The 16,889-nt window shown below is 40.0% G+C and overlaps 1 protein-coding gene across 5 annotated transcripts; it reads left to right on the top strand.

The window, feature by feature from the left end:
* The first annotated feature begins 1,013 nt into the window (after window positions 1–1,013).
* LOC109963059 (MAGUK p55 subfamily member 3-like) lies at window positions 1,014–16,303 on the top strand. Of its 5 annotated transcripts, none has more exons than XM_020605313.1 (18): window positions 1,014–1,150; window positions 7,750–7,776; window positions 7,921–8,039; window positions 8,631–8,708; window positions 8,859–8,939; window positions 9,369–9,506; window positions 10,200–10,281; window positions 10,792–10,877; window positions 10,983–11,057; window positions 12,019–12,215; window positions 12,299–12,363; window positions 12,900–12,917; window positions 13,697–13,732; window positions 14,752–14,817; window positions 15,028–15,186; window positions 15,387–15,467; window positions 15,867–15,960; window positions 16,132–16,303. In XM_020605313.1, exons 2-18 carry the CDS (start codon window positions 7,752–7,754, stop codon window positions 16,265–16,267), a joined length of 1,536 nt encoding a protein of 511 aa, XP_020460969.1. In that variant the 5' UTR covers window positions 1,014–1,150; window positions 7,750–7,751; the 3' UTR covers window positions 16,268–16,303. The 5 variants fall into 5 exon arrangements, with proteins under 5 accessions (XP_020460969.1, XP_020460967.1, XP_020460971.1 ...); XM_020605311.1 differs by having other exon boundaries at window positions 7,629–7,776; XM_020605315.1 differs by having other exon boundaries at window positions 7,629–7,776; window positions 15,387–15,424; window positions 16,132–16,243.
* The last annotated feature ends 586 nt before the right edge of the window (window positions 16,304–16,889 follow it).

Below are 16,889 nucleotides of genomic sequence, written 5' to 3'. Positions count from 1 at the left end.
GCTTCTCTCTTCTCCTTCACACACTGTCTGAGCACATTATAGTCTCTTAGAGCTTGTAACAGCTAGGCCAACCAGCAAAGGAAAAAAGAAAAGTGGTATAAAGCAGAAAGAGGGAGCGAGTAAATAGAAGTGATGGTCTGGGGGGAAGAAACAGCCCTTGTGTCTGGTTGTCTTGGTGTAAAGTGACCTGTAGCGCCGTACAGAGGGGAGGAGTTCAAACAGTTCATGTCCAAGGTGTGAGAGGTCTGCAAAGATCTCTGCCCTCCTTTTGACCCATGAGATGTACAGGTCCTCCATGGAGGCCAGGCTTGCACCAGTGAGTCTTTCTGCAGTCCTGACTGTCTGCTGGAGTCTTTTCCTGTCCTGTTTAGTTGCCGACCCAAACCAGACAGTGATGGATAAGCAAGGCATCTCTGACCAGCAGCCAAAACATGTACTGTACCACTCACTGAGGGGCACAGACATGGAGGGAGAGATGAACAGCAAAAGATGGCTTTTAGAGGGGTGGACCTGAGAAACATACACCCTCCAGCATGTGTGGACTGGTGCTGCTTTCATGGGACGTCAGAAATTCATATAACATATTAAGAAAAGCACTGATTTCACCTTTAACTTTAATGGTGGCTCTGTTGTATTTAAGTGTGACAGTGATCCAGCATGCACCTGGAAAGAAAAGAAGATTAATTTCATTATTTATACTTGTGCTTTTCCTGTTATGACAAGTCAAATTTTCATCTGTGAAAAAAGACCTGCCAACCACAAGTGCATTGAATCAGTGCCTAATAGTGCTGTGGCTGGATCAACCTGTCAGTAGGTCCCAGATCAAACATTTTCTACTGTAAATATTTTCTCTGTAGATCGTTTAACTTCTCTGGCCGTCCATTCTTTATCTTCTGTACATTTCCCTTCCTTAATTCCGCCCAACTAATCTCTCTCAAACAGCAGCATCACAGCGTGTGAATCTTGGATTTAGAGTTTTACGAAGAGCACCTGAAGGCAGCATGGAGAGCGAGCGACGACGAACACGCCAAGAGGAAGGAAAGTGAAAACACAAACAGAGGCACAGCTGATGTAACAGAAGCGGTGTCGGGCTTAGAGACGGAAGACAGTAAGGAGCGCGCACGCAGGGGCTGAGGGGACCCTGAGCAAGGTAAGGACGCTCCTTTCTTCACTGTGCATTTTTCAGTGTGTTTAGAGCGAGAGCGACAGAAAAATGAAACTCCAGCTGCCCTCGTTTAATTTGAATTGACACAAATTTAGACTCAGCCTCGTTCTCACTTTGCGCAAAAGCTTTATGAAAATCATATTTGGATGGGAGGCTTTTTATAAGCACATTCCAGAGGAAATCATGTCTTCACATTTTAATTAGGAGTGGGTATCAATAGTAATTGATTGCGACCTCCTCTGGGCTGGACGACAACACTATATGTTCATAAAGGACCAAACATTATCATTCATCTTCTGTTTAATAACAGTGGAAAAGTGATCAATACTAACAGCACAGTTATTAGTGACCCCAGTGAGTGGAGGCTGACAGGACAGGCGTTTAGTAAGGACCTGGTCATGCTTTGCTGCAGGGCTGAGAGGCTCTGGTTAATGGCTTTATTTACTTTCAGGAGATGCAAAGAAATTCAGTGACTGTCAGGGTCAGACACTGAGGTTTTAGTGGACGAAGCTCATTTTTACTCGTTCTGATTTAGGGGGAAATGAAGTTGTTCTTAATGTTATGTGAATTGTTTGGTGAGAGGACAAAGTTTCTAGATGAGCATTTAGTAGCTGTCCTTGCTGCTGAGCTTCTCTTTGAAGCAACAGTTAAGATTCCTGGATATAAAGTCAAAGGTCAGAGAGACAAACAGCCTCACAGGACACAGAATGACCACAAAGCATGGGGCAAAAAAAAGACCTCAATACACAAAAGGACCACAGAGAGTTGCAAAAAGATACAAAACAACCAGAAGAGATGCAAAATGACAGCAATCATAGCTACTGTGTGTCTTTTTCACTGTTTTTCCTAAGCATTTGCACACATCATTGCCAGCTCACCGGGAGTTTAACATCACTCACCAGTCAAAAGCCTCTAACGTCTGGCTCCCTAACAGCCAGACTGGCACTTTATCAGCTGTCATGCCAAAGTCCTCCTCTGCCCCTAATACCTATTTGGCTGTTGTAATTCTCCAACTGCACAGTGAAAGTGACGCTGCCCTGTTTGCACACAAATGTGGGATCCCTCTCCTCAGAGACAGACAAATCTATCTCCCAACACTAATGGTGAGTCCTGCTGTATCTGGGTGTTTTGAAATGTTCTTCATACGAGCCGTCTGGTCTCTGAGCTCGTCTGTACTACATTTTATTTTCTAACATTTTTATCCAAGCGCAAGTAAGACCTAAGCAGTTTTGTAGGGCTATCTTTGGGTTTTGGACTTGGTTGAGCAAACCAACGTATAAAGAAAGGCTCTGATGAGTACTGAACATTTTTTTGGCATTTGATAGATTACATGAGCCTTCTTTTGTTTTCCATTTTGTAAAGAGAACAACGTTTTTCATTTTTGAAATGAGAAGCAATGTTTCAAGGTAATACTACAGTGCAGATTATCATAGTCCTTTTAAAAAATGTACAGCAGGCAACTTTTTTTTGCAACGAACGATATTGGAACGAAATCTGTCATATCCAAACATGCAAGATTAGCCATGTGTGTGGCATCACAGGTCATGAGTGGACCACACACACACACACACACACACACACACACAGAGACACAGAGTAGTGGACAGATGGCATCAGCAGCATGTTGTTGGTGACCTCTGGTGATCTCTGTCAACCCCCCAGGACTCATCCAACAGCAAAGAAGTCAGGCAAACAGGTGGCATGCATGCATGCATGTTTGTGTATGTGAGGAGAGAGGATAGTGACATAAAGCTAAGCCGTGCACAATGTAGATTGTGCCGGTCCCCAGTCTAGTAGTAGGATGAATAAGTTTGTCTCAATCTGCAAATTTTGTGACGATAAATGACAGAGGCGGAGAGACGCCAGGGACGGGGTTAACCAGTGGAAAACTCAATCTGTCAACACATAAAAAGGAGCAGTTACTGAGGATTTTACTGTCAGCCATAAACCTCACTGCTCCATGATGCACAGTATCTGAGGTGTAAAGAAGAGCTATGTGAATATGAAATGTTGCCTTGAGCCAGCGCAGTCATGTGAGCGCCAGCGGCCCAGGGAAAACTATGAAGAGAAACATGGAAAAATAATATTAAAAGCCAATAACGAAACAATAAAGCACAGCTGCCTCAGAGGCCCTGCATTGACATGAGATGCAGTAAATGACAATACGAGTGAGCCAGTAGTAAACAAGATCAAGTGATTACCACAAGGTCAAAACTCTGAAGAAAAAATAGTTTTTAATATAGTATTGTACTAGTTTAAGGAGACACCAGGCGAGTTTAAGTGTCCTTGAGTTGAAGCATGGTGATTAAAAAGAACTTTGTGTCAACAAATTATGAATTATTCATTTTTAAATGAACTTTGCATGAAGAGGTTGTGAAAGAACAGGCTGTAAAAAAATAATTAGTTGACCTGACTTAAGGTCACCCAGGTAAAAGTTAGCAGACTACGCTGTCTGTGGTTAGTTGGAAACAGCAGCAGCTAGCCTGGCTCCATTCAGTGTTAATAAATTCAGCTTGCCAACACCTCTAAAGCTCCAAGCTCACCAACACATGTTTAATATTTAGTTTGTTTAAACTTTCTAAAACCAACAACTCACTTTTTTGAAGACTTGTTGGTAACTTCCTCGAGTCTTCTTTCTTTGCCAGTCTAATAAGTCCAGGACATACCAGTTAATTGCTTCATTATAAAAGCTGTAGTGAAAAGCATTTAGTGCCTCCTCCATGCTGCTGTTCAGTTTCTCTTCTAATCTACCAGTCTTTTCTAATCTGCTTTATTGTGTTCAGTGAAATCCTCAGTGATGCACACAGCTGTGAGCGCCGTTGGCTTAAATTAACAAGGTTAGATAATGCCACCGTATGGCCAGTGGGAACCTGAAGTGTTTAGGCAATGGACCCAGTGAGTGAGCAAGAGAAAAAACTAAGATGTTGGTTCTAAGCTCCTCACAGCCTCTTGTAATTAGAGGATGGGAGTTAGCTGGGGAGAGGAAGAGAACGAAGCAGGTCAGTGTGGGCCATGTGTTCAGGGAGGAGGCGAAAGGATGTTGTAGCCCAGAACTGTTCACTTTGTTGTTTTGAGTTAAAGGTTCTCGGTGGAGTGGGGTTGTGTGATGGACAGCAGGCGGCAACACAGTTAATTTTAACATGTTTTTAAATTGAATGTTGAATGATAATTCAACTACATTTGGATGTAATAAAAGCTATGTCTCTTGTGAAAATGAATGCATTTGAGAGATAGGCTCAGCCCCACATCTGGTCACAAACATATGAGCGTTTATTTCTTTGCTGCGAATTGTTTTGCTAGATATCCTGCTGATAGAGGAACAGACAAACGAGCATGTGGTTAGCTGAAGCTGTATGAATCATTTGGCTTAGCAAAATGTGTTTCTCCCTGATAATGTGTATAATGGATTTTTTTTTAAAGTGCTACTTGTCAATATGCTGCTGAGTGAAAGGACAGACAAGCTGGTGGTGGTGTGGCATTAAACGGAATCAATCAGCGACTATTATTATTGATGATCACTGATGGAGAGAGATGAGTCATGTCACGCTCTAGCGATGATCCCCCATGGATGTGTAGTCGTTTGTTGAATTTGTTGTTAACTCTAATAAGCATATTTCCCAAATTGTCTCACTGCTCCTTTAAAATGATATATATTTTAACTAAAAAAGAAGAGATGCAGATGATTTATGGATCTGCTTTTGCTCTGGTACATTGTATGGAAAGTCATTTTCACAGGTTTGTAATAATGACATGACTACAGCAACATGGAACAGGCAGTCGGTTATAATGTGTAACAGCACATTGCAGAGCAGCTTAAACAGGTTGTTTTCCCACTGCCATTATGCAGACTGAGGCACAATTAAATGCATTACACTGTAAGCGTTTTAGCTCCGAGCTTTATGAATACTTGTCGCCAGCTAAACAAAGACCTGTTTGTGCTGTGCTGTCCATTTTAATTGCCACTTGGGCACCATCCTGTTTTCAGTCAGCGTTTTCTCAAACTAGCAGTTTTCTTGGAAGCTGGTATGTTTTCCCCAGGCCAGTGGGGGGAATATGACAATAAAGTGACCAACCATGATGAATAATTAAGGTAAGACAGCTCTAAATGGCTTGTTTTGATAATATATGACATACGATATCTTTAAAAGCTGGTGGAAAGTAGAAATTCTGCTGTGTTGTATTCATTAAAAATGTTCATGCATTTGATTTCTGTAAATATAAATCGGCAAATCATGAAAAATTTGAGTCTGTTAGATGTCTCCATTCATTAGTCTTAACAGTAAATCCCTTTGATGAAGGCTTGGTAACTTGGTGGGCTGCCAACATCCCCATCAGGTGACGAACAATGAGCCAGGTTGAGTGACCTGCTTTGGAAATTAGATGAATGAGGTGGGTAACTGTTCTCATGAATGCCACAAGTAGAAGGCGTGTGTGTAGGATAAGTATACATGCACACACACTGCTGTATGTTCAACTGGCATTTTATAACCACAGGCTCCCGCTGCGTTGGTGGGGGTAGAGCAGGTGGGCTGGCAGAACACACCCGATGTGCTGCTGCAGGGCCTGTTCATTAGAATCTGTATGATGATCTAACCAGTGCACAGAGACTTGATACTGTCTTAAGAAGTGTTCCCTTATGCTTTAAATTGTAGTGATACACCGAATGATGTAATGCCAGAAACTGTTCATGCTCAGTTTAAACCACGGGCAGCGTTGTCCTCTTTCATTTGTCTCTGACAGTAACATGTTTTCTGTTAATGTCTTTGAAATAACTTGAGGCTTGGCTCTATTTCTGATTTATTAATCAGCTTTTTCAATGAACCTATAAAATCTCCTAAGACCACATCTGGCTTGTTTTGTCCAGCCAACAATATTTAATTTTCAATAATTAAAAAAAAAGAAAAGCAATAAATCCTCAAGTTTGGAAGCTGAAACTGGAGAAAGTTTATCACTTTGGCTGGATAAATTGTCTGTGTGTACCTACCTACATGTATGTTATAAATACAAATTTATATATAAATATGTATTGCTGTACTTAGCATGCCCACTTTGATTATCAGAAAAGCTATTAATAAATGATCAACCCTTTTGCCCAGGTTTCCTGTTCATTGATTATTTGGACCAATCTTAGCCGTAGTCAATCAATCATAAACTTCACTGCGAAGTATGTTAAAACACAAGAAATTTGACTCCAGCTCAAATGCCCCCGATGTGCACCAAATAAAACAGAAAAAAACTGAATAACAAGTAAGAAACAGGAAGACAAACAACCATTTATTTCTAAATATGTACATATATACAAATTAAATATGAGCTATTTTATGTACAATTATTACAATGATTACAAAATCACGTTGCATCTGTTGCCCGTGGTGACCAACAATGATGGCTTATTAATCCTGATGCGTCCCTAGAGTGCCCAGCAAGTGTACGCTTTTAGTAGAGCTTTGTAAGTAACCCCATGTCTTTACTAGGTAGTAAGAAATCTGAGCTGTGACTGACAAACCACATAATTGATTTTGGATTCTGAGATCCTGCTGGGAGAAAAAAAAAATCTCTGAACAAAATTTGAAAGACGTGACAAGTCAAATATAGTTTAAATTATCTCTGAGATAAGCATCTCTGTACACAGAGGGAATCGCTGTAATATAGTGTTGCCATGGTGACAAACAAGATGGGTGTCCTGTTCTCTAGAAAATTATAAGCATAACTAAAACTCTAACCACTTGGAAACACGAAACCTTATATAATGTTAACTGAACATTATAACGGTGAACTGTCTGACCTAAATACTGCCATTTTATTCCTGCAGTTTCCATTTAAAAGCATCTGCAGCCATCATAAACTCAAGAGCTGCGACCAAATTACTGGAGCTAACAGCAAATTCTGTCCTCTGAGCTAACGAGCAGGTTCCTCCTTGAGATAATGAACATTTTGCTTACAGTTTAGGCACAAAAGCTCTGTCATCACGTGTTGTTTTCTACTCCACTGCTTTACTTAGAATTCTATTACCTGACCTCACGTTCCTCTAGTGTGACAGGCACATAGTTGGAAATGAAATGAATGCTTTGTGCCTTCAGTAATGAGAGCAGCTATTAATTATATTGAAAGTCTATCACTGTCGAAGAATGGCTGCTTGGCTGATATATTTACATGTCAGTGATGGCATCACACAAGCTCAGATTCTAATTTTTTGTGACAGTTCCTAACTTTTTAATGTGCCTACCAGCATGGAAAAGATTTAAATATCCGTTAAAATATGTCTCAAATTCAATCCTGTAGTTTTACATTAATTATATAATCCAGTGAAACAAAAAATTAAGGATCATGAAGATTAAATTGTAAAGGTGATCACCAATTCTAAGAAACGTTAATGAATACATTTATGTATTAATATTAATGCATGTTGTCAAATGTAGTTGTTTTTGGCTTCCAGTTCAGTGTCTGTCATTTTTTTTCCCAGCATACATCAGGAACATAAGGAAAGCTAGGAGAGACTTTGAGACAACTCACCGGCTCTGTTTTCCCTCCCTCCTTGTCCCCTCCTCTCTCCGCACCCTTGTGCCTCCTCTGAATGATTGAAGCCATGCCCATTGTGTCTCCAAGCACAGGTACAGCCTGACATATGTTGCTGCTTGTTCATTCTCATGCTTTATATTTAATGAAATATAATGCGTGTGCTAATGCACCAAACATATAGTTGGCTTAAAGAACGTTTCTGGGAGATTATTCAATGTGTTTACATGATATCCCAGGGCTGCATGAGACTCTGGCCCTTCTTACCTCTCGGCTGCACCCTGATGCCGACCAGGAGGAGGACTTGGTCTTCCTCAGAGACGTCTTCAGTGAGAAAGGCCTTGGTTACCTCATGAAGGTAGAGCAGATATGTTTTAGTAGAAGTGACTTCTTAATATTTTTGATTTCTGGCCTACAAATCCTGTTTGACAAAGGATGTTCCAGCAACATGCTGTTTTCTGTCCTTTAAGAGCAAAATGTAAAAACGAAACAAAACAAAGAAAGTGCACTCAGTTGGTAGTGTGTAAAAAAGTGCAACAAATACTGTACATACTGTAAATACAAAAACTGCTCTATGTGCTTCAATTACAAAAATTGCTCACAAATTTGACAGCATTATCACAGCTTTTTAAAATTAGAAAAGTTGGATCTCCACCGATTGACAGTGTTATGTTAAAATAACAAACGCAGAGAGGAGAAGCTGTTCAGACAGCCCATTGTCATGTGCTAGATATAGAGCAGGGAACGAAGGGACTGAGTGAATATACAGTATGTACTGCGCACAGCACTACGTTCAAATAAGATTTAAAATATAAGAAATAGAAAATCAATGTGTGGCGGTGAGTGTTGACATTATAACTCAATGTATGGGAAACACTGAAGTTGATTTTTGTTTGTGCGTATCCATACATTTTGCCTGTCTTTTCATTTGTTGTACTGAATATCACAGATCCATGAGAAACTAAAACAGTATGAGAAACAGAGCCCAACTCCAGTTCTTCACAGCGCCTCCTGTCTGGCAGAAGATGTATGTGCAATGGCTCATTTTCCTCAGTATTTTAGGCCAAACTGAAGCTGAATAGTTTAAGTATAAGTAAATATTTATTGTAATTTTCTAAAGTTCATTTTATGAGATGTCAAATATTTTAATTTTAATATTTCTGATTTACATCGTCAGCTGGCAGAGGAGCTTCAGAATGGACCAATGGAGGAGGATGAGAGAGAACTGCTGCTCCTGCTGAGTGCTCCTCACCTCAAGGTACACACACACACACACACACACACACACACAGTCTTTTTCATCGCGTACTAATGCTTGACAGTGTCTCTTTCCTTTTGACCCAGAGGCTCTTTTATTGATTTTGAGCTCTTTAATATCACTGCTTCTTATCACTGCTGGCTCCTGGCCCAGTCATCAAACGCAGACAAGACTTCTTAATGACGTTTATCAAGTGATTATGTTCAGTTTATTGGATTTCTGGGAAGTGTGGCAAGATGACGGCTGTGAAACTGGTGCTCATTTAGCCAGGAGACATTTCTCTTGTTTCTTGTTGCATACATGGTTTTCTCTGTTTTGTTTTACGGGAATTTTTGTATATCTTTTATTCTTTTATTGTCTTTATTGCTTTCTTGCATCTTAGTTATCTGAGCAGTTTCTTCTCTGTTGGTTTGTAAATGGCTTGTACAGGCAGTGCTGTCAGCTCACGACACAGTGGCTCAAAAGAACTTTGACCCGGTGTTGCCGCCACTGCCGGAGGATCTGGATGACGACCTGGAGGAGGAGTCGGTGAAGATTGTCCGCCTGGTGAAGAACAAGGAACCACTGGTGAGAGTCACGTCAAACCTAAAGACATGACAAAATAAGCGCTGTCCCTTCCCTTCGGTGATTACTGTTCTTATGCCCTCAAGTGAGGCTTTGATATTCTGTCTATTTTAATGGAGCAGCTTTGAGGCTGTAGAAATCACCAGGGTGTGAATGTGTGTTACTGTGTGATGCTATAAAAATCCATTCTCAAGGTTGTCCTTAAAGCAAAAGAAAAATAGACTTGTTAATTGGTCAGGATTACATTTGACTACAGTTGGTACCTGTGTCCAGTCTTTATGCTAAGATAACTGTCTCCTGGCTATAGCTTTATATATCGTGCTATCTGTTTTCTAATTTAACTCCTGGCAAGAAAAAAAGTGTATATTTCCCAAAATGCCATGCTATTCCATTGAATTTTTAATTGTTTATAAAGTATGCAATGGAATAATCTCTAAATGAGGAAAAGTGTAGGGAGCTGTGCTGCAGAAATGTGACCGCATGCAGCCATCTTATTATGTGTAGCCCACTGAGCTACATATAAACAGCAAGGTGATTTTGCTAATCAGATATCAGGTTCTCTAGTCACACAGAAGTTCAGCTTTTACTTTGAAAGGTTATTGATCTCTGCAGCCTGTCAGAGGATTACCCAGTCACTAAACTGAAGATTGAATCTGTGTTTGGAGGTCTAATGTACTGTTGTGGCTTTTCCACCAGGGGGCGACTATTCGGCGAAATGAGGCGACAGGAGCTGTAATCGTGGCCAGAATCATGAGGGGAGGGGCAGCTGATCGCAGTGGTGAGACAGGGCTCACAAGTCATTAATCATAATTCAAATGTCAGTTATATTCCTTTATTATCTCCGGGGGGAAAAACGCAAACGGGGGCTTTACTGCAACAAAGTGTCATAAGCACATAATCAACTGTAGAGACAGTGAAATCATCTCTGTTCTTACTATATGCTGACCTTCCTACCCAACGGGATCTTCTTACCATTACTGATATAGTGGGAGAGAAGTGAGGAGATTACGTTGTGTAACTCCATAAACTGTCAGCAGAGATCAAATCCTTGAGATTAGCGCCACGGGATTGCATATTTTGAGATTACAAAAGGGCTGCTCTTAGCTGTTGCCATGGAGATGTTATCGACTTTATGCCCACAGAAAACGTTGAACATCAGAGCCTCATGCTCTAAAAATATTGACTGGTACTGCACATGCTGGGGTTTTCCTTGGCTTTATTTTCCAAGGCAACAAAATTGTTTTCAGTAGACTTATTTGGTGGCTGTGTGTTGCGTTTGTGTTCTCAGGTCTGGTGCATGTGGGGGATGAGCTCCGAGAGGTTAATGGAAATCTGATAACCCACAAAAGGCCAGATGAAATCAGTCAGATTCTGGTAAGGAACAGGTTTTGCACATGGGGTCATGTTGTTTCAGATACTGTATGATTATTCACGGATGGTTACTATGGATGACGATGCTGCTCTGATGTTTTTGATCAGTCCCAGTCACAGGACTCCATCACCCTGAAAATCATCCCAGCTGTTGTTGAAGAAGACAAACTGAAGGAAAGCAAGGTGAGCACTTTGTCTAAATATACAACCGATTTTCTAGTTGGTCACCAGCCATTTTCTCCCATGCACCAAAACTGGGCAACTATTTTTCTTTTAACTGATTCAGTCATGTTTTTATTACATTTTTGTGGCATTGTTGAATTTATTAATGACTTGCATTCACCGTCACAGATGCTCTCAGTAGAAACAGCAGAAATTATCTCTTAATAAATGTATTAATGGATTTTGGATAATAAGATTATTTGCTTTCTTGCTGAGAGTTAGGAAAATTCAGAGTTTCTGCTGTGTTCACAAAGTACAATCTAAGTATTTTTTGTTTAACAGTAATTCCTAATATTTTTTATTATTAAACGCAACCTAGATCTTGATAATTAGCAGAGAATAAAATGATGGATTAACCAAGTTTCTGAGGTCTTGAATAATAATAGTACTGGAGATATTATAGAAGTTTTTGATACAATTACATAAACATTTTACAACTAACATTACCGCATTTGCCTGACTTAAAATATATATTTAATATTTTTGGTAAATTCATTGTAAGACTTTGTGCCATCAAAGTTTTATTCAGCAAAAATTTGTATCAACACTTTTCAAAGGCTTTCAGCAATGAGGCCAGTCGGTTGCTTTATCTTAGCATACAGACTGAAAACGGGAGGAAATTGCTAGCCTGGCTCTGGCCAGTTAACAAAATGTTCCTTGCCAGCACCACTCAGGTGAACTAATTAAGATGTGCTGTTTTATTTGGTTTAAAAAGCAACTTGTGGTTTTATGAGGGTGCCACAGGGAGCGGCCAAGCATGCTGTATCCCTGTTCCCATCTTAACCAGCTGCTGGGTGTAGCTTCATACTGTATATAACAAACAGGAGAGTAGCATCGATCTTATCTAACTCTCAGCAAGGAAAAAAAAAGCGTATTTCCAAAAATATTAAACTACTGCTTTTAAAGTTAACACTCCCTCCAGGTCTACCTTCGGGCTTTGTTTGACTACACGCCCTTTGAGGACAAGGCCACGCCATGCCAAGAGGCAGGACTTCCTTTCAAAAGGGGGGACATTCTTCAGGTAGTGAGCCAGGAGGACTCCACCTGGTGGCAGGCCAAGAGGGTGGGTGACTCTAACCTACGCGCCGCCCTCATCCCCTCCATACAGTTCCAGGAGAGGTAGTCAACATCAGTTTAGCTGCCAAATAACTCCTTGCCTTTTTCAGATAACACATGGATCTTTTTTTCCTTCTTCTTCCAAGACGCCTGAGATACAGGATGAAAATGGGTTCCTTCCCTACTTCTGTGTCAATCAAAGCTCCTACATGTAAGACTATGTTTCCTCTGCAGTCACACATAGTCTTCCATAACCATAAATGTACAAGAAGCTTACATCTACAGATAAAGCTTGTATTGTGGATTAAATATAATCTAACCAAAAAATAGAGATTATGTAAACAAGGGAGAATCCATTCATTGTCCTAATTTAATATTAAAAGGTAAAAAAATGAAACAGTAGATTGAAAAAGAACAGGTGGTTGTTAAGATACTGTATGTCATTTCTTTTAGCTACATTATCTGCATGAAAGCTAAACCAGCTTAAAAGATGGAGTTTAATAATGTTTTTTAAAAGTAAATGTAAAAAATGTTGGAGTACAAAAACAATGAATTGGGTTAAAGCCCAAAGGACACATAAGATTTCTAAAGCACACACATAGTTTAGATATTACATTTTTAGGATGATGTTTAAGTCCTGTGGTGAATTGAAATGTTTCATAATCATGTTTAGGAGGATGGTGGTTATAATACTCTGTCACTCTCTACAGTGATACTCTGCATTATTCCTTGCATTGCTAACCTCAGATGATCGTGCTGAGAAAGGTATGTAGACGAACCCTCAAGTTAGAACTAGTGATGGGTGGACTCGAAACATTGTATCAACACGCTTCGGGCTGTGTATCAAAGTGGCCAATTTAATTTATTGTTTCACACTGGTTCATGAAACGTTTCATATTTTGACTGTTCGCCACTAGGGGCTGATGGAACATACAACTGCCGATCTTCAGTCAGTTGATTCAGTTGACAGTTACACTACCTGGAAAAACTAGTCAGTGATTCGTGTTGTGCCATGTCCCATTAACACAAAAGTCAATGAAAATGGTCAGATTTTGTGGGGTTTTCTTCCCCCATCAAGGTCCAGTTTGCCACTACATTCACAAAATTATAAAAAAAATCTATGCATCTATGAAAAATATCTGTTCTGAATTATTGAAATGCCATATTGGCAGTTTCTATTGTGTTTACGGGCATTTGCCTAGCAGATGTCACCAGCGTGGGTGATTCAAATGTTTCAAAACAACCATCCATTTTTCGAAGCAAATGGTTCAAAGTTCTGGAAAGCCTCGCTTCCGCCATCACTAGTTTAAATACATTCCCTCCCTGGACAGACCACATGCTTTCATGTCTGAATTTCTCAGTAGCCCACCTGAAACAGACAAAAACACAAGTTCTGGCGCATGTTTCCCCCTCACATTCTACACCTGTTTGCCTCGACATTTACTTCTATACCCATAAAACCTTGCCCTAGTATTTAACTGTACTCAACCTGCTGTGTTCTGACATTGAAGTACCATCTTTTCTTCCTGCTTGACAATCTACAGAAGACTGTCAAAGTGCTCTGAATGGAAAGGATATAGGTGAGGAGGCATGATCAATCACTGCAACATCACCTTTCTGCTGTGTGTGTGCTAATCCATCCCTTCATTTAGAAATTGTGAGTAGATATTGAGGTTGTATAGTGGATTGTTTTGTGTTGCTTTGGTTTGTATTTTTGGATTAGGGCAAAAAAAACAACAAACAGCTGGAGTCACTGGTGTGTTCTTTGAATGCAACACCTCACCACAGTGCACTTTCTCTTTAAGAGAACCACACACTGACACTGTGTTCATCTCACCTACTGAGGTGCTCACAGCCCAGTTAGAGGTCTCCTCGCAGCTTGATTTAATGGGATTGTGCCTCTGTGTGATAATTGCCTGAAAGCATTACCATTTCCATTTTAACCTGAATGTAATTCAGTAAGTTATAATATATTATATTTGCCTCTAAAATGTAGTGAAGTATGAAAGAACATAAAAATCTAAATATTCAAGTAAAGTACAGATACCTCAAAGTTGTACTTAAGTACAGTACTTGAATGAATGTACTTAGTTACTTTCCACCACTGGGTGACATGATTTCTGAATTATCTCTGTAAATCTCTGGATTTTCTCTACTGCATTATCTTGTTTTCTCATTGGCTGACATACAAACAAATACCACCGTGTAGTATCTGTGAGAAGTATCACCCAATTTTCAGCTCGGCTGATTTAGTTGTTCTGCTTTAAGTCGCTGCTTTTTTGTGTCAGGAGTTAATAAGTGGCAGTGTGTTTGTAGTGGGTCTGTTTTCATGACCTCAGTTACGAGTGAACGTGCTTGTTGCTCTGGCAGGTGTTTTGTGCTGTATGCTACGGCCATTGAGCTTCTCACAGTGTCTTTGTGGCAGCTCATTTAATCTCATTGTGCTTCACAAAAGGCCTCCCTTCTTCACGCTACATGCTAAGTGTTCTGCTTGTGTGTGGTGAAGCAGTAGACACGGCATGCATGGCTTCTAAGCTTGCATTCAGCTGATGAGATTTACAGTAAGCTGGTTGAACAAATGGTCTAATATGAGCTGCAGTTTCTCCCAAGAGTAAGGCAGCACCTGCCTTCTGTGGCCATGCTTTCTCATGGGATTTTTACTCAGGTACTCTTCCTGATTTCTACTGGTGGTGTTCAGTGTGTCTGTGTTGTACAGGATTTGAATTTTAATCAGGGAGGGTGAAAAATGCTGATTGATGGAATTAGCTTTTTAATAAACTTGTAAGTTCTCATGATCTTGATCTGGGCTAGACTTTAGATACCAAATGGAGCTCTGGTCCAGCATACATTAGTACTTGCATGTCTTTGACCACAGCCAGCCTGCGCAGAAATTTGCGTCCCAGGAAAGATCGCCAGGGATCACCAGAGGAACCGCAAAATCCAGATGCCAGTCGCACAGACTTTCTGATTTATGAAGAAGTGGCACAGTATCTGCCGTGCCCTGGTGAGAGGCCTCGCCTCATAGTAATGATAGGTAAGTCCACAGAGGGTTTTGATGACACTGGAGACAATACGCACTTACTGTTAGAAAAACAATTTGCTATATAAATGACACTAGGCATGACATTTAAATAAAAGATTGTTGGGGTTGTGCTTGCAGATATTTTCCCAGCATGCAATCATCTTGTAAAACAGTGTTTTTTTTTTCTTATTATGTTATTTGTGATGTCACAGGTTCCCTGGGAGCTCGTGTCACTGAGCTCAAACAGAAGGTAATCACTGAGAATCCTCGACGATATGGTTTGGCTGTGCCTCGTGAGTCAGTTTACTTTTTTTTATTAAACATGTATTTGTTCTAGAGATGCAGTTGCTGTGGCTTTCACCCAAATAGCTCTTTGTTGCAGTATAGCTGTTGATTTATGATTTTAATAAGATTAATCTAGGTGATGTAATCTCATGGGCTTTTGTCATGCACAGCCTCTCATAACAGATTAACTACAGCATGCTGTTGCAGTATTTGCACCAGCCATGTCCAGTCTTATTTGAGAAGGATGGATTAACTGTTTTCTCATCAGTGGTGTATCTTCTCTTTTGGACTGGTCAGCATTGTCATTGATTTTTGCATAGCATCTCTAGAGGATAACATAATAACAATTACACACCCACACATGAATGTTTTTCCTCCCTGGCTGCATCTGAACACATGGACTGAAGACACCACTCGAGCCAGGAAGTGTCATGAGAGAGAAGGAGTGGAGTACCACTTCATCACTAGGGAAGCTTTCGAGGCCGATATCCAGAATGGCAAGTGAGTGATACAGTATTTTTCCAGTTGCTACAGAAGAACAATGGCATCTGTCAATAATAAAGGGATTAGTTAGTCTTTTATTTTATAATTGCGTGTTGTTGCCAGTCTGTTCAGCTTGTGAATGCATTTGTTACAGTTGCAACAATTAATGATCTTTCTGTATTTCTGTAGGTTTATTGAATATGGGGAGTATAAGGATAATCTGTATGGCACCAGTCTAGAATCCATTCACCAGGTTTTGGATCAAAACAAAGTCTGTCTAGTGGATGTGCAACCAGAGGTACGTCAGTTGCAGCATCTTAACTGATGTACCTGAACAACCAGCTGGAACACCTGATATTTATTAGCTGCTGTTGCTTTGGCATTCCTACCTGTGTGTACATTAATGAGGAAAAAAATGAACTTAAATGATTTTAGCATATGGCTGCAATATAACAAAGAGTGAAAATTTTAAGGGGGTCTGAATACTTTCCGTACCCACTGTATATTAGTTCTCTGGATCCAAATGTGTGGGGGTGATTAACTATATTTACTAAAACAACTCACCCTTTACATCAAATTTTTTACATTTTCCTGTACAAGTCATCAAAACAAGTCCTTGTACATTTATTGAAATTGCTGGTACTTGTCACATAATGCAACTATGACAGCATACGGAGGTTAAGCTGTTGATGTCACAGTTAAATTAATTACCTTTTTGATCAAAATTGATCAGTAGCTTCTCAGTTAAATTATATTCCAAAACATTTAAGAATTACTTTACTGTTCACATTCATTCATACAGTTGTCTAAGTGTCAAGCCTTCAGCTGTTATAAATTCCACATGCATATTTGTTTATTCACACTCCACTTTTTGTATATTTTACTGTATTTTGCAATGGCAAAAATGACCATTTACAATGCATTCAAATGTGCAAAAAGCAAAGAGG

This window comes from Monopterus albus, unplaced genomic scaffold (genome assembly GCF_001952655.1).
Source record: "Monopterus albus unplaced genomic scaffold, M_albus_1.0 scaffold69.1, whole genome shotgun sequence".
Lineage (NCBI taxonomy): Eukaryota > Metazoa > Chordata > Actinopteri > Synbranchiformes > Synbranchidae > Monopterus > Monopterus albus.
This window is presented reverse-complemented; position numbering and strand designations above follow the sequence as displayed.